At 53.3% G+C, this 16,520-nt stretch overlaps 2 protein-coding genes across 3 annotated transcripts in view; both read right to left on the bottom strand.

Moving 5' to 3' along the window:
• Positions 1-429: 429 nt before the first annotated feature.
• Positions 430-10,036, bottom strand: SRF (serum response factor). 2 transcript variants are annotated; one of them, XM_010979501.3, is made up of 7 exons: positions 9,125-10,033; positions 7,250-7,516; positions 5,401-5,662; positions 4,735-4,854; positions 3,504-3,695; positions 3,057-3,133; positions 430-2,846 (listed from the first exon to the last, which is right to left on the bottom strand). In XM_010979501.3, exons 1-7 carry the CDS (start codon positions 9,647-9,649, stop codon positions 2,751-2,753), a joined length of 1,539 nt encoding a protein of 512 aa, XP_010977803.2. In that variant the 5' UTR covers positions 9,650-10,033; the 3' UTR covers positions 430-2,750. The 2 variants fall into 2 exon arrangements, with proteins under 2 accessions (XP_010977803.2, XP_064332576.1); XM_064476506.1 differs by lacking the exon at positions 4,735-4,854 and having other exon boundaries at positions 9,125-10,036.
• A 5,360-nt stretch (positions 10,037-15,396) lies between these two features.
• Positions 15,397-16,520, bottom strand: part of PTK7 (protein tyrosine kinase 7 (inactive)) — a 56,013-nt gene continuing 54,889 nt past the window's right edge. Inside the window, exon 20 of the mRNA XM_031434661.2 lies at positions 15,397-16,393. Coding sequence (XP_031290521.2) covers positions 16,233-16,393 — 161 coding nt within the window. The 3' untranslated portion in view covers positions 15,397-16,232. The remainder of the gene's footprint in view (positions 16,394-16,520) is intronic.

Raw genomic sequence — 16,520 nt, 5'->3', positions numbered from 1 at the left:
CAGCCCTTTCCATCCAGTATCAACTTTGAACCCCGGCCCTCCCCTTCCCTAGGTCGGCCTTCCTCCCCTGGAAACCTAATAACCCACACTCCCACCCTAGGTCTGTCCTCCTAGTTTGCAGTAGGTCACGTGGCCATGAGTTTCCCGAACTGGTTGCTTTGGATTCGTTGAGTCACTTTTCCTGTTAATTAAGATTTCTCATCTCTGTGTTGACTTAAGTACCTAGTGAAGCTGGGGCCAAAGATAAAGGCCCCAGCCCTCCCAAATGTTCCTTAATTTAAATCGCAGAGTTCAACAACCCAAAGCACCTGTTAGCATTTCATCAAGTAGCTCGGCTTGCTTCTCAGAGCAGCAATTTTGGGGTTTGATTCGCGCTGGTACCTCCCACCCTACCTCCCTTTATGGGAAAACAAAGGCAAAGACCCCACAGTCTGTGCACAAAAATGATACATTTATTGAAAGAGTATTTTTTCTTAATACAAAAGAAAGCTCTGTACATAGGACTGTGACCATGTCCACTATTCCTGGGTCAGCATCCCAGGGGAAGTAGAAACCACTAACATACACACCCCACATTCACACACACACACACATTCACTCAGGCACGCGCGCGCTCAAGCGCGCGCGCGCGCGCACACACACACACACACACACCCCAGAGCCACCAAGGAAGGGAAACACCAAGGGTTGCTGCGCATATAAATGCCACCTCATTCCTGACGCACGCATGTTCTCCCAAGGGCACGCTCACACAACACACCTTATAAGCACTTCGCCTGACTCACTCACTGGGTCTGTCTTTTGTGGGAAGGAGAGGAGGAATTCATCAAGGTCTCCTCCCCTGGGTGGGGGAGTGGGGAGTGAGTGAGTGATGGTGGAGTGAAACAAGAGCAGAGAAAGGGGCTGGGCAGTTACAGACCTGAGTCCCAAGCTCCCCCACTCTCTGGCCCCTGATTTGCCATGCCCCAATCTTGTAAGCCACCCATAAGCCCCCAGCTATCTCCAGGAGAAAGCCAGAAAGATGACTTGACTTCCATCTTGGCACCCCAAGTTGGGGCAAGACAGCAATGGGGGTTAGAGATTCGGAGGTTCTCAAACATGTTGGCAAATCATCCCCTTGATAGCTAGGCTCTGCGTAAAAACTTCCCCCACCCCTTCACCTAATCACAGAAGCAGGCTTGTTCCTACTGAAGGCAGTCCTAAGGGGCTAATTAAACTCCACCCCACAGCTGCCCTGTTCTGAAACAGCTCCCTCTCTGGATACAGGTGGTGAAAGTAGGCTCTGACACAGGGACCCTCTCCCTATGTTGGCCCACCCTCAAGGTCTACTCCAAAGTGGGCAGAGGGGGTGGGGCACGGCCCCTGTACAAATTACATAAATACTGAGGTTACACTTAGAAAAATAAAGTCATTTTCTTCAAGGCTTTTTGTCTTAATTTTAAAAAGTTACAGTAGCTGCTCACTCCCTGGGAGAGCTGCCATTTCTGGCTCCCCTATCGCTGCACTCAGCCCAAAAGCTGCTCCCATTTCTTCTGCCCCCATTCCTGCCTCTCACCCCCTCCCAGACCCCACCCTGCTCACTGCAACTTGGGCCCCAGGCAGCTGCAGGCCTGGGGGAGCACAAGGCTGCAATGCCCATGCGTGTGGCACAAATGAAGTCAGTTGCCTCTGAAACCCTCCCCCCACCCCCACATTTGGTCTCCCTCTTCCCACTCCCTAGCACAGCCTTGAAGGGCGAAAAGAGGCCCAGGGCTGTGGGTCACCCTCCCCACCCCGTTGGGGCATGGCCTGAGGGCCCCTCCCCCGGTTCTCTCCTGGAAACAACCCAGGACCGGGCAATCCCAGAATCTCCCCCCCACACTGGCGGGCCCCGAGCTCGTGGGGTAGCTCTGTCCCCAGAGGCCCAGCCAGTTCTGGGGAGCCCCAGGGCTCCCCAGGGAAGGGGAGCTCGGGCAGGGAGGGGGACGAGAAAAACGCCATAAAAAAAAGTTAAATATTTTAAAAATATATATTTATAGATTTGTTTTCACTTCGTCTCCTCAAATAAAAAGTTCAAAATCAACTTTAAGTAAAGCAGCTGGGAGGAGAGGGGGGAAGACAGGGGAGAGGGAACACTGGCGGTTCCCTCCAACCCAGCAGCCCCTGGAGTTCCCGGGGAGCAGCAGGGAAGGGCAGGTGGCCCCAGGACCCTGCTTCATGCACAGGCCCCGCTGCTCAGGAGCTGCAAGGGCAACAGGTGCCACTTAAGGGAAGACACCACATCTCCCCAGCTGGCTCCCTGAGGGGCAGGGGTAGGGCTCTTTCGACCCAGCCTGTGGCAGACAGTGCTGACGTGGGGTCAGCAAGGAGGCTGGGGAGAGGACCCCAACTGCTTCCTCAGGGGGGACACAGTGCCTAGTCCCACAGAGGCCTGTGTCTGGGAAGGGGAGCACGGTCCCACGGGTAAGCTAATACTCATGGCAAACACGGAGCCAAGCTGGCAAGAGGAGTCTGAGGAGGGAGGACAGCCCCACCATCAACAGAAACGGGAGGTGGAGCGAGAAGGAGGGGAGGCTGAGGGAGGACGGGGTGGAGGGCAGGCTGGCCTGTTTCTTTGGCTGGAGTGAGAGGGCTCAGTCCTGTGGCTGCCCACTGCTCCTCCCTGCCTCCCTCCTGCGGCCCATCAACATGTGTGTAAAGAAAATGTGAAAAGGCAACAATAAATAAGTGGTGCCGTCCCTCGGGCCATCTGTCCAGGGCGGCAGGGCGGATCAGTCACTCTTGGTGCTGTGGGCGGCGTCCAGGTTCACCACCTGTAATTCGGTGAGGTTGCTGCTGCTCCCGGCCTGCTGCCCGATCACCGCCATCTGGAGGGAAGGGGGTGTGTCAGGAGGGGGTGGGGGGCTGCCCCCTGCTTGCCGGCCTGCCTGCCCCCCCACCAAAGGCCCATCAGGAAAATGGATAGGCCTCCCAGCTAAGGATCTTGGCTTGGACCACCCAGTAATGGAATCCCCAAGGTCAAGATGAAGGGGCTGGGCTGGCCATCTGGGATTGGGTGAAAGGTGGCCCCCACCTACCTGGTGAAGCTGAACTGCAGAGACAGGGATCTGCACTGTCCCAGATGGCGCTGTCAGGAACACCTGGGGGACGCCACCTGTGTTAGCACACAACAGGAGAAACTCAAATCGATTGCTCAAGAGAAACTTCCAGATATTGGAGGAGTGGTGATAAAGGCTTTAAGTGACCAAGTGAGTCTCAGATAAAATGCCCAAGAGTGAGTGTCCAAATGTGTCTTAGTGTGCATGTGAGTGTGAGTTCCAGTGTGCATGAGTGTCCGAGTGGACAAGATGGGTGTTGCAATGTGTGTGTAAGCCTCGGTGTGTGTGTACATGTATGTATACGTGTGAGCATCTAGTTTGTGTGTGTGTGAGTGTGCACATCTGAGTTGTGCAGAGTATTTGAGTATGTGTGTGTGTAAAGGAGGAAATGGTCCTCCTTTCTTCAGCCCTGCCCCCCCAACTCACCTTGCTCCTGGACCTGGCTGTGGGACACCTGCATGGTGGACGGTGCCTGGGAGAAGGCATTGAGCACGGTGAGGCTGCCATCAGCCAGGCCCGAGGTGGGTGCATACATCACCGCATGGGGGCTAGGGTACATCATGTGGCCACCCACAGTCGTGGGCACGGATGACGTCATGATGGTGGCGGGCAATGTCACTGGCAAACACAGACACACGTCAGGGAGGTGGGCACTGGTCCCTACTGATAACCCGCGTCCCACCCCCGGGAACTCCAGGCCTCCAGAGCTCTCTTGCCATTTCCCATTGCTGTGTTCCCCGTCATAGACTAAGAAAAGCCCTATTTCTTCTTGAACACAACAGCGCCAACCTTTAAGTGTATCCTCTCACATCGTACTATTTGATTATCTACCTGTTCTCTTCCAAGACCCCAAGGCCCTGGGAAAAAACAAAGATTACAATGTCTGACCCTACCCAAGGAAACTCAGATGCTCTTCTTTTAGAGAGCTCCTTCATCCCATTTTTTCATTTGTTCTCACTCTTCTTTCCTCTTCCTCAACATATGGCTGACAAATTCACCTTTTAAACAAGCACTTCTCAAGTGTTAATGTGCATACAGTCACCAGGGGATCTTGTTAAAATACAGATTCTGATTCAGTAGGTGTGGGGTGAGGCTTTAGAGTCCACATTTCCATCAAGCTCCCAGGTGACACTGGGGTGGTGCTGGGATGATGCTGGTCTTCCTTCCATAGACCACACTTTGTGTAACAAGGTTGTAAACAACAAGAACTTAAAAGTAATTTTATTTTGAAGTGTCTCATCATTCCTGAAATGACTAGAGACACAGAGGGGAATTATGGTTACTCAAAACCTAAGACGCCCTTTCATAAGGAGACAACTGCTCTGTAAAGTCTCCCTGGTAATTGAGCAAATGTGTGTCTCTGGGCAAATACCTTCTTTCTGGGCCTCAGACTTCTCAGCTGAGTAAGGAAGAATGTAGGGTCAATGGTCTCTAATTTCTTCCTGAAAACCACAGCCCTACTGCAGGGCAGGATTCAAAACCCAGCCATCCTTACCTGACTTTATTGTAAGGATTAGAGTAAGGGTTAACCCCAAAGCCTCAGTGTCCACATTCAGAAATTCTCTGACCTTAGTTATAGGACGGATACTGCTGGGCACCTGCTGTTAGGCCTCATGAAGGAGGCAGAGCAGGGAGGTGACAAAGCTTTGAGCTATACCTGTCCCGCTGGAGGAGGTCTGCGTGAGGTCTGTGCTGCTGTCGCGAGAGGGAGACGCTTGCTGTGGGGCCTGGTGCACCTGAATGGCCTGCACTGGGACCTGCTGGGCCACTGCCCCACCTATGAGACACAGAGACTTACTCGTGCTCTGTCCTACCCAGCCACCACCTGCACCACCAAGCACCCTCAAACACCCCCAGACCCAGGGTCTGGCACTCTGTCCCCGACTCCCATCACTATCTTTCCTGGGTGCCTTCATGTCCAGAATTGTGTCTCCAGGGGCTTCCACACTCTGCTCTTGCCCTTCCCCCCTCCTCCCTCCCCAGGCCCTGCCTCTACTGTCTTTGGTTGACACAGGAGCAGGCACTGACCCATCAAGGACATGATCTGCCCCCCAGTCAAGGTAGGGAGGTGGTAGGATGTCTACTGTCCCTGTGGCAAGGAGGGCACAGGGCTAGGCTTGCTAGACAAGGCCAGAGTGTATGGCTGAAACTTACTGACAAGGACAGTTGGGGTCGCAGTGGGGAGGGCATGCCTGGCAATGGGACATAAGAGTCTTCTCTCAGGCTCTGGCCCTAGTTCACCTTCCTTCTGAGTAGGGAAAGAGGTTCTTGTGCCAGCCCTAAACCCACTCTTAGCATGCTCAATTTGCCCCTTGTGACTCACCAGGCATGAGGGTGAAGCTGGTAGGCAGCTGCATGAGGCCCCCAGAGGAAACGGGGCCACTGCCTGTACTCTTCAGCACAGTCCCGTTGGCACTGCTGACAGCACTGGGGCTGACGCTAGCAGACACCGGTGCCAGGTAGTTGGTGATGGGGAAGGAGGGGCCGCTGCTGACTTGCATGGTGGTAGAGGTGCTGGGTGCTGTCTGGATGGTGGAGGTGGTACCCGGCAGGTTGGTGACGGTAAACGCCGGTTTCAGTGTATCCTACACCCAGAGTAAAGATGGAGTGGTGAGCCTCTACCAGACCCTGCCCCTGCAGGTGTTCTGTGTAGATTGATGGCCCAGAATGGAACCACTGTGCTTGGGATCAAATCCCAGGTCCACCATTTACCTGGAGCCTGACCCTCAGGCAAGTTACTAAGTTACTGAGCTGCTGAGCTGCTTTTTCTTTACAGTTTTCTGTCTGTGAAAGGATAATACCTACCCTGTAAGTGTTGTGAAGATTAAGTAGGTTATCATATGGTAAAGCACTTAGAACAGTGCCTGGCTCATAAAAAGGGCAATAATAATGTCACCATCATAATTCCCTGAGTTCTCTGCCCCAATGAACTGTGGCAATCACATTAACTGGGGATCAGGACACTCAGGATCTGTTCCCAGCTCTAGCAGTGCCAATCTGTGTGACTTTCTTGGAAAATTACTTCCTCTTTCTGAGCCTCAGTTTTCCTCTTCTGTAAACATGAGGGGGCTGGTCTTTTAAAAAGGGTCCTTCCAGCTCTGATTTGCCAGGCTTCTGAGATAGGGACTGACAATTTTTCAGGAAGCTTAATGTTTGAGAGCAATCTTGGGGGTTTGGCAAGGAAGCACTTTATGCCGAATACTTAAGATTTAAACTACCAAAGGAATTTATTCATTCAGCAAAATTTCCTGGGAATAAATGAACCCTACTGCTAAGAGTTTGAAAATTATTTCTGATGCTATACCACTAAGACAGTAGGGAGCCTAGAGCACTGACTCTCCCTTCAGGGAGCCTTTGTTCTTAGAAGGGGACGGAAGAAGCCACGAGCTGAGCCGAGAACCAAGCCCAGGGAACTGAGGGGGCTCAAATACTGCGGTGGGTCAGCGCGGGATGTTTGCTAAGCAGCGGAGCTCGAAGCCCCTGATTGGCGGACGCGTTGCTAAGGCAAACAGTGCCGCTTCCTCGGATTGGTCAGTTAAAAGGGCCACCCGGAAGGTGGAGCTCCCCAGAGCAGCAAGGGAGGAAGCCCCGCCCCCTCTCCTTACCGGGAAAAGGAAGGGGGAGGCGTAACCAGGGCCGGCATCCCTAGCAGCCTGGCGAATAAACTCCCTAACGTGCGCAGGCCCGGACATCCTGAAGAGGTAGGCGGCTGGCTAGTAAGATAGTCTCCAGCCCAGTCAGCCAGCCTGCCTGCTGACAGAGCTGGCTCCCCAGAACCCTGGAACCCATGAGTGCTCCCTTCCTACTCCCCAGCGACCCAGCCGGCCAGGAGGGCAGGGCTAAGCGATGCCCCCGCCCCCAGCGGGGAGACAGCTGGCGGGAGGAATGCAAGGGCCCTGCCAGGCAGGCGGGCTGCAGGCGGGAGGCCGGCGTGGAGCCGGAGCCGGCCTTATATGGGCACGGAGGCCGCCCGCTTATCTAGGGGGCCGGCCTCCTGTCAGGATAGCGAGGATGGACACCTGTACCCTAGGATGTGGGGCACTAAACCGACTCCATCACGGGGCACCTATCCACCTGTCCTGGGTGAGGGAGAAAGAGAGAGACCCCCCCTCCTCTCTCTGCCGGTCAAGTCCCTCCCCTTCCTTCCCCTTAGATAGAGGACCCAAACATACCTTGGTCTCCCCACTGCTGTCGGACTCCGACACCTGGTAGGTGAGGTCTGTCTCTTCAAAGCCCGTGGCACTCATTCTCTGGTCTGTGGTGGGGTCTGAGCGGGGCGGAGAGTCTGGCGAGTTGAGGCAGGTCTGAATCAGTGCCTTGCCAGTCTCACTGGTGATCATGGGCTGCAGTTTGCGGGTGGCAAAGGTATACACATGGCCTGTCTCACTGGCCACCAGCAACAGCACCTGTGTCCCTGTCAGCGTGGACAGCTCATAGGCCTGGGGGTAGGGGGGAGGAGATGGGTAGGTCAGCAAAACTTTTAATCTCTACCTTCCTTGGGAAGTAGGAAAGAGAGGGAAGTACACAGTGATATCAAGCCCCCAATCCCACAGTGACCTTCCTCTCCAGTGACTCTAAGGGGGTCCTATCAGGATATCTGAAGGTGAGCTGAAGAGTAGAAAAACCCCATGCTCCTTTGAGGAACAGCTCCACTGACCTGCAGATACCCCAAGCAAATAGTCACAGCTCCCAGTGACAGAACATACAACCTAAGCAGACACGGAGGGGCCCAGGGAGCTGCTCCTCACTACAGCTTGGTGCCCAGAGCCTCATGAAGAGATGACTCCCACCACCTCCTCACGGTCACAGGGACCAGGATGAAGTTGCAACTACACTGGAGGTCACAGAGATATTAGGGATAAGGGGCCACTTAGGCTCCAAAATGTCCATGTTTCTTCCCAGAAACTGCACAGGTGCTAACCTGTTGCCATTTGTCCTGTTCTATAATACTAGGCTCCCCTTTTTTTCTTTCTTTGTCTTGATACAACCGTGTCTGAAGTGATGGGAGATGGCAGATAGATTAGCAGCTACCCCTGCCATAAGCCCAGGAAGGGGACCTTCAAGGATGGCCCCATAGGTGGCATCCTCACTCCTAACAAAGTTCCACAACCTACTCACTGGAAGCAGCCTTGGTTTCTATATGGGACAGATATAAACACCAGCCAATGTTCCCAGAGTTCTAGCTTCTTGTTTCCCAGTTCCTCTGCTTCCATCCCTCCCCGTATCTTCTATAACCCAAGATAACTCCTCTCCTCATCCCTTTCACTGCACAATCAGCCAGAAGAGGAGGCATTTCTAGATACTTCTACAAAGCTTCTCCCCAAACTCCATGCACAGATTTTTCCCTAGGGCTGGATATCCCAGTTGTCCCAAAGGCAAATGGTTCTGAAGCCTGCAGGGAGTGTGCCGGCTTCCAGTGGATGCACAGAAGAGACGCGGACATTGCTGGACCTGGTTTCTGATATTCAGGGCAGCATCAGTTCTACTGCCCTGCTCCCTTACCTGGGACTTTTGAAACCCATTCGGTCATCAGCCCTGTCCGTCCTTCCAGCCAGCACTACTCTAGTGATGCCCACCTTCCTCCCACACATGTTGGCTCATTGTTATTATGCAGCTCCAGCCTCCTCACCCCCATACCTTCTCTTCTGTTCCCTGCTTTTCCGACGCCCTCCCCCGAACACCAGAGCGCACTGGACCTACTGACCCCCGGGTCTCATTAACTACCTCCCCGGCAGCCTCGCAGCCTCCCACTACCACTCCTCATCCCGCCGCTCTGCAAGGGCCCCGTTCCTCTCTCGCGCCCGTCACTCCCACCTAGGTGCCTTTCCCCTCTTTTCCGGACGTTCGCGGCATCTCCCCTCTCCCCACATTTCCCTGGCGGCCCCTCCCCTTTCACCCTTCCCGGGGCAACAGCCATCCCCTCCCACACACCTCCTGCAGACTCGCCGCATCTCACCTCCGCCTCGGCTCTGCCTTCCTCCCGGGCTCCCCTTGCGCGTCCCCACCCTCCCGGTCCCCCGTGGCCAGCCAACCTCCCGGCCGGGTACCTTCTTCATGATGCCCGTCTTCCTCTTGCTGAAGGTCGTGTAGCGCCGCAGCTTGTTGTCGATGAACTCCATCTTGATCTTCACGCGGCCCCGAGTCTTCTTACCCGGCTTGGCCCCGCTCACCGCGCCGCTCACCGGCCCGTAGCCCCCGGTGGCCGCCGCCGCCGCCTCGGGCCCACCGACCACCACGCCGAGCTCCATCTCGCTCAGGCTCCGCTTCAGGCCGCGCCGCTCCGCGCCCAGCTCCTCCTCCTCGCCCGACTCCGAATCACCCTCGCTGCCGCTGTAGAGGGCCCCCGCGGTGGGCGCCGGGGTGGTTGTCGCTGCTGCTGCAGCCTCCCGCTCGAGCCGGCCGGGCCCGAGCCCTGCGCCGTTCCCGGGTACCCGGCCCCCGTTAGCCCCGCGAGTCCCGCCGCCGCCGCCACCTCCACTGCCCGGCCGCCCCGTCGGGGTCCGGTTCAGGCTGCCCCCCAGGGCCGAGCCCCGGCCCAGCGCCGCCGCGGCCCCAGCTTGGCTCGGTAACATGGCGCTCAATGCAGGAGGGCGGACGGGCAGTCAGCGAGGAATCGGAGCCGCCGCCGCAGCCATCGGCTTCCCGGCTCAACCCGGCGCTCCAGTTGCTGATAGTGCCGCTATCGCTGCCGCTGCTGCCGCTGCTGCCGCTTCGAACCCGGGGCCCCTGCACGCCCGGGCCGACCTGGGCCCTCACTTTCCTGCCCCTGTGGCCCGGGTTGCCCCAGGCCGCGCGGAGCGCCCCCTGTCCGTACGCTAGGGCGGCGCGCCCGGCGGCCGTCAGCGTCCCCCGGGGGGCAGGGGCTGCTGGCCGCGGCCGAGACGGCGGGTGGAGGGGGCCGGGACCACGCGCTGGCGGCGAGGGATCCCCCGACCCTTCCCCCCATATAAAGAGATACAATGTTTCCTTTTATGGCGAGGCCGCTCCTTATATGGTGAGCCCCTGCACCCCCGCCCCATTGGTCCGCGGTTCCGGCACCTCCGCTCCCCATTGGTCCACAGGGGGCGCTTATTTGCATAGACATACCGAACTCGCTGCTGTCATCCCGCGTCAGACGGCAACTCCGAAGGGGGAGGAGCCGACGCCTCTTAAAGGAACAGGAGAGGAGGTACGACTCCGCCCCCCCGAACCAAAGAATGGTAGAGAATTGGGAGGAACCTACGGAGAAGGCTGGGAGAGCACTGGAGCGCAGTCTTGCGGAGGAGAGGGAGCAGCACTCTGAACTCGGCGCTGGAAGGGCTTGAGGTTTACAGTGGAGTAGTCCCTGAGCGGATTGTGCGGGTTGCAGTAAATGATATACCACCCAAATTCCAAGGGAGTGCAGGGATTGGAGCACTTCCCCACGCCTTCCTAAGGGAGTTTAAGTTACTGGCCGAGCCGAGGAGGCTTGGGTCCCAGCTATCCAGCCCCGGCCTCTAGGCTCTACCTCTTCCCCTCCCCACCCCCCACGACTTCCTTTCCCTTTCCCTCTCTTTTCAAGGCGAGAACACTTTCCCACCACGCCGGCTCTCGGGTCCTCATTCATCATCCTCTGTACTGGGATGGGGGCTGGGGGAGTAGGGGGCGTAGTGTCAGTCTTTGGCAGACGTACATCTGGAAAAGACCGGGGGAGACAGTCGGCCTCCCCTTCCTCAGTGGGGGCAGGGAGAAAAGATGGAGATCAGTGAAGAGTTCCAGCTGCGGCCTGGGCTGGGGGAGGGGGTAGTCCCAGGGATAAAGCCCACCCCTCAGCCAGTGCAAAGGCATGGGAAAAAGTGTAGACACTCTCTCTCTCTCTCTCTCTCTCTCTCTCTCTCTCTCTCTCTCTCTCTCTCTCTCTCTCTCTCTCCCCCCCCCCCCCCTCTATCTCTCTCTCCCTCCCTCCCTCCCCCCCCTCTCTCTCGCCAAGAAAAGCCCATGAAGGAAAAAAAAAGACTGCAGTGCTGCAAAACCCAGGGTCAGGGTCAGGGTCTCGTTCTTAACTCCAAGGCAGTGAAAACTTAGCTCCAAGGCAGTGAAAATAGCTTGAGCTCTGCTATTACACAAGTTATTATAATCTGGAAGCTGCCTCTTCCTAACCTTGAGTCTGGAAACAAGTGTTCCACGTCTCCAAACTCCCCATTGCTCATTGTTGGTACCCATCCCATGAAGTTCTTAATGAAGATTACATGAGTTAAGCACAGTGGTGGTCTGAGTAAGTGGTCAGTGAGGTAATCACCTCATACCCAGGATAAACGTCCTCTTGTGTTTAAGATGGGAGATGGTGATGATTTCTGCTTAAAAGTTGTTGTGAAGATTAAATAAAGCCCTTGGAGGGGGAAGGGTATAGCTCAGTGGTAGAGTGCATGCCTAGCAAGGTCCTGGGTTCAATCAGTACGTCCATTAAAATAAATAAAAACCTAATTACCTCCCCTGCCAAAACCAATAAAAAATAAATTAAAATTTTAAAATGTGAAATTATTTTTAAAAAAGCTTAAATAAAGAGGTTGGTTGTGAATCATTAGTAACAGTGGTAGTGAAATCAATTTAGTGTACTGCAACCAGCATTTAAAATAATAAATTAATTGGTATCACAAAAAACAAGAGCAAATGTTGCATAAAACCTTTGTTTGCATAAATGTTAGGTTGAACCAAATAAAATTGCCATTTTATAGGTCCAGAGGGTGGGATATTGTCCATTTCATATGGTTCAGTGGGTGTGTGTACTGGATGACAAACTGCATTTCTGACTGAATCACAATGTAAAGACTTTGAAAAATACTGAAATAAAGTATGTTCAGGTGATTTGTGAGCTAGCACATGTGTGTATGTACATACACATACATACACCCATTTATTAAAAACCTGGGCTTGTTCATCACCCTAAATACAGGAATTAAAAGCCCTCCTCTTCTCCATTTCCCAATAGTTTTTCAAAGAGTTTTTTTTCTTTTCCTAATTTACTCTGCACAACAGGTAGTTAAACATATGGAATGAGTTAGCTCAAGAGGAAGAACAGGTCAAATAGATAAATAGGTTCCAGAAGGGCTTCAGGGGCCACAAACGGTTGCTTGGGATTTGTCTGAGTCACAGTTTTACAACCACAGCCGTGGGGGGTCATGCCTGCCTGGCTTCTGAAGACTTTTTGGTTTGAGATGTTGAGTTTAGACACACAGGGAGGCAACCGGAGGCAACCGGCAGCGGTGGCATCCCAGAGAACAACAGCTGTATGTCACACCCACCCAGAAGGGTGCCCGGGGGTGAGAACAGCTCCCATCTTCCCTTCACATAGGCTGCCCTCTCTCAGAGTTCACCCAACCACAGGGCCACTGCACACCAGTGTTAGTGCCACAGCGCCTTTGCCTGCTTGGGATGGCTTCATCTTCACAGCCCTTTGTCACCAAAGGGCAGAGGGAGAACTTACACCATACTGGATTATTGCAGGTTCAGGTGCCAAAACCATTGATGTGGATAAAGTTAAAATTAAAAACTGGCTCATATATATGTCTTATTTGGACCATATTTTAAAATCAGGAGGTTTTATATAAACATCTGAATATCCGGCATCTCTCAAAAAACTGGAATTTTTAGCAACTCAGGGCCTTTGTGGCCACAGGATCACAATAGCCTGGAGCGGAGTTGAATGATGTGGCTCGCAGAAGAGGCATCTGCTCTCAGGTTCACTACAGACTCTGCACAGCCCACCAAGCTCAGATAAGTCCCCGGCCTGGCCTCTCTGGAATGTGAGTTTGGTGCTTCTCCGATAAGGCCTCAATCACAGTAGCCCCCTGTCATGTCCACCCAGACTGTGAAGGGCCTCCAGAAGGGCATCAGAATTCCCTCATACCACACCATTCCCACCCCAACATTCCTTTCTTTCTCCTGGTTTTATCACCCAAATAAAAACAGAAGAAAAATTAAGATTGCTTTTAAAAAATTGCTATCACCCTCTCCCCCTACAAAATGACTAACACTCTGAAATTGTTTTCATTGGAAATTAACCTTTACTCAGGGATTCTTAACTTCACACAGAAGAAAAGAGGTCTCAGTAGGGATGGCAGTATTAGAGGAAATGGAAAGGTTGCGAGTCAGTGTGCCCAGGCAAAGTCAGGAAAGCCATGTTCCAAACATTAATAGCACTTACGGCCAGAGAGTAGGGTTTGGGGACTAGAGGAAGGTGTTCTTTGCTTTATCCAAGTCTGGACTTTTTGACTTCTTCTATGGTCAGTATTACTTTTATGCAAATTTTTCCCTTAAAACTGAGCAAAAATAGAAACAGGGCATAGGTAGCATAAGCAGATCTTGGTGACAGGCTGCACAGGGAATGGGATGCGCAGAGAAGAGGGCTCATGATGGATTGTGATGCTAAGTAAGGGTGACTATTCTCCAAACAGTGGTACCATGAATGGAAACAGGAAACTTGGCTGGAGGAACAGGATTGGGAGAGAGGTAAGTTCAGTTTGGAGCCAAGGAAACAGGTAGAGAGAGGTGTCCTGTAGAGAAAGGGGAATGTGAGTCTACAGCTTGAGGTAGAGGCTGGAACTGGAGCAAATGCTTTAGGAAGTGTCTACACCAAAGGGCCAGTTAAAGCCACATGAGGTAAGATGAGATTCCTGAGGTTGAGAATATAGAGTGAGGAAGGCCAGAGACAGAATCCAGCCATCCGGGGGGCAGGGAGAGGAAGGAAGCCACAATCAGGGCTGGAGAAGGCCTGGTCAGAGAAGGTGGATTCGGTGTACCATCACCAAAGGCAAGAGAGGAGAGTTTAAAAAGGCAGATGTGGCCAGCAGCGAGAGCCACTGCAGACTGGTCAAAAAGACTGGGAGTGAGAAGAGGCTTAGTGATTAATGACCTTCTAGAGTAGTGCCCCCACCACCACAGTAGGCAATCATTTTTACATTGCAACCTCGGCTGAATTTGATTATTGTTCCCAATCTTCACACCCACTGTTGGAACTAGATAGCCACATCCTTTGCAGTCCCATCCTAGTGGTGCTGATGTTGGGTTTTGACACGTGACTTGCTTTGGCTGATAAAAGTGTTAATAGACTAAAGCTTTTGAATGTGCTGGCATGATCTGGTTGGACTTCTTGTGGTCCTGCTACTGCAGGAGAGCATGCTCTGGGGCCGGCAGAGTAGACCCAAACCAGACCTACAGCCTGGTGCCAAGCCCAGCTGAACTCAGCCAAGTCCAGTCAAGACCAGCCAAACTTCACCAACTTTCAGATCTGTGAGTAAGAAAAATAAATGTTATAAGTGACTAAGACTTATTATGCAGCAGCACCACCCCAATAGCTAATATGTAACCCAATATACACAAACACATATCCAACAGAAGAACAAAATTTTGCAAAACAATACTTACCTTTAAAGTATACAATATACTGTGATACATTTTATTATGTTTCACGTTTTTTAATGCTTGTTGCAACCCATAGTTTGAAAAATATTGCTCTAGAGAAACTGTTCTTGGTTTGTTTGTGTTTTTTCTTTCACTTCAACACACCCCAGGGATGTACCACTCTGTGTATCAACAACAGTGGCTCACTTACTAGTTGTGTCACCTTGGGGAAATTACCTGGCCTCCTTGAGCCTCAGTTTCCTAATCTGTGAAATGGGAACAATAATATCCAGCTAATAGGGTAGTCGCAGAAATTCGATGAGATAATGCAAGTTAAGTGCTTAGCAAAGTGACTGGTACAGAGCAAGTATTTAATAAATAATAGTTGTTATTTTCATTATTGAGAAATTTGGTCAGGAACAGAAGGAACTAGAGCAAGTCCAGAGTTCAGGACTCATTTCTTTAGGAGGGGACCATGCTGAAGTTACCATAAGGTAGAGTAGAACTGATGATACCCTGTCCAGGTAACGAAGAGGCAGGATCTAATCCAGTTGAGGGCTGAAAGCCTGGGGTCCATGAAGCATCAAAGCACATCTCTGCTCAGTCCTGTCTCCTCCATCACCTTCTAAGACTCTTAAAAGGAATCAGAGACCTGAATCTGTCATTAACTCCTTCTCCAATCCTGTCTAACTAGTCCCCTCCTCACACTTTTACGCTCCCCACCTGAGTGAGTACTAGGCCATCAGTTGGCAGACAGCAACACAGGGTCATGTGAACAAGAGTTGGCCTCGCGTCCAAGCCCACACTCAACTGCTCCGCAAACTAGAGAGAAGGACCAGTGTCTGCCAGTCATCCCTGCCCAAGCCCCACAGACTCTGGGAAGGCACATGGCCCCTTCTGATAAGCAAGGAAAGAAGGGACATCATTCATAGGCAACGGTAGGGAATGAGCATCAGCAGGAGGTTGTAAAAAAGGCTTCTTTATTGAGAGCAGCAAGTGTAAAAAAAAAAAAAAACAAACAAAAAAACAAACAACAACAACAACAACAATAAAGGTGTGAGGCTGGGGTGGCCCACCCTCCCATCTCCTCCAGGACCCACCCCTACCTCCCACGCCCTCCCATCCCACGCTGCAATTACATAGAAAAGCCGCCCATGGTGCATACAAAAAGGGCGGGTTATATAGTGTCAAAAGCTCCTGAAAACTCCTTCATCTGCCAGGCACTTAGGATGAGGAAAGGAGAGAAAGGTGGGGAGGAGGCACAGGTCTGGGTCAGTGTGCACAAGTCCACGGGGGGAGGACTCACTGGCTGTGTCCTCCGTGATCCTAGTACAGACCCCAAAGTGGGCCCACCCTGGGCGCCAGAACTAACCAGGAACTTGAGTATAGTAAGGAGCTCCCCTTGAACCTGGCTCACCTCCAGCCTAGCCCTCCGGGGATGAAGTTGGCAGGTGAGTGGCAGAACTGGACCCGGTCAAGGGGAGGAGACCCATGCCAGAAATTGGGGTTACCTGAGGCACCCACACTGTCCCTGATGGGGGAAGGGGTGGCAGAGAAAGCTGCCTAGCCCAAGGCCCTAGTCACCCAGTCTGGGTCTGAATCAGCCTCCCCACGGGCTGAGGATGAGGAAGGGGAAGAACGCCCAGGCCCCGCCAGACCTCAGCAGTGCCTGGGGTGCCAGGGCAGGGCCCCTGGGGCCCAGAAGGACGGGGATTTGCCCGTCATGCTGTGGGCACCCCTCAGGAGGTCCTCCCCTGCCCGTGCCATCCTGAGGCACAGCCTGCCTGGGCTCCCTCCTCACGGCTTGCTGTCTGCAGAGCTGTCTCCCAGGGTGTTGGTGATCTCACTGAAGGAGGGCCTGTCCTTGGGGCTGAGGGCCCAGCAGCGCTGCATCAGCCTGTAGAGCTTGGAAGGGCAGCCCTCAGGCTGTGGGAGCCTGGCCTTCCCAGCCTGCAAGTCTGCAGAAAGATGGTGGGAAGAGGGTTGGTCAAAATATTTCACCTGTCGACCCTCTATGGAGCCTGCAGTTCCCACAGGCAGCACGTGAGGGAGACCCTGGGGGGCACCAGCCAGTATTGGGGAGCC

This window comes from Camelus dromedarius, chromosome 19, assembly GCF_036321535.1.
Source record: "Camelus dromedarius isolate mCamDro1 chromosome 19, mCamDro1.pat, whole genome shotgun sequence".
In the NCBI taxonomy this organism is placed as follows: domain Eukaryota; kingdom Metazoa; phylum Chordata; class Mammalia; order Artiodactyla; family Camelidae; genus Camelus; species Camelus dromedarius.
Note: the sequence above shows the minus strand (reverse complement) of the source record. Positions and strands in the feature narration are given on the sequence as shown.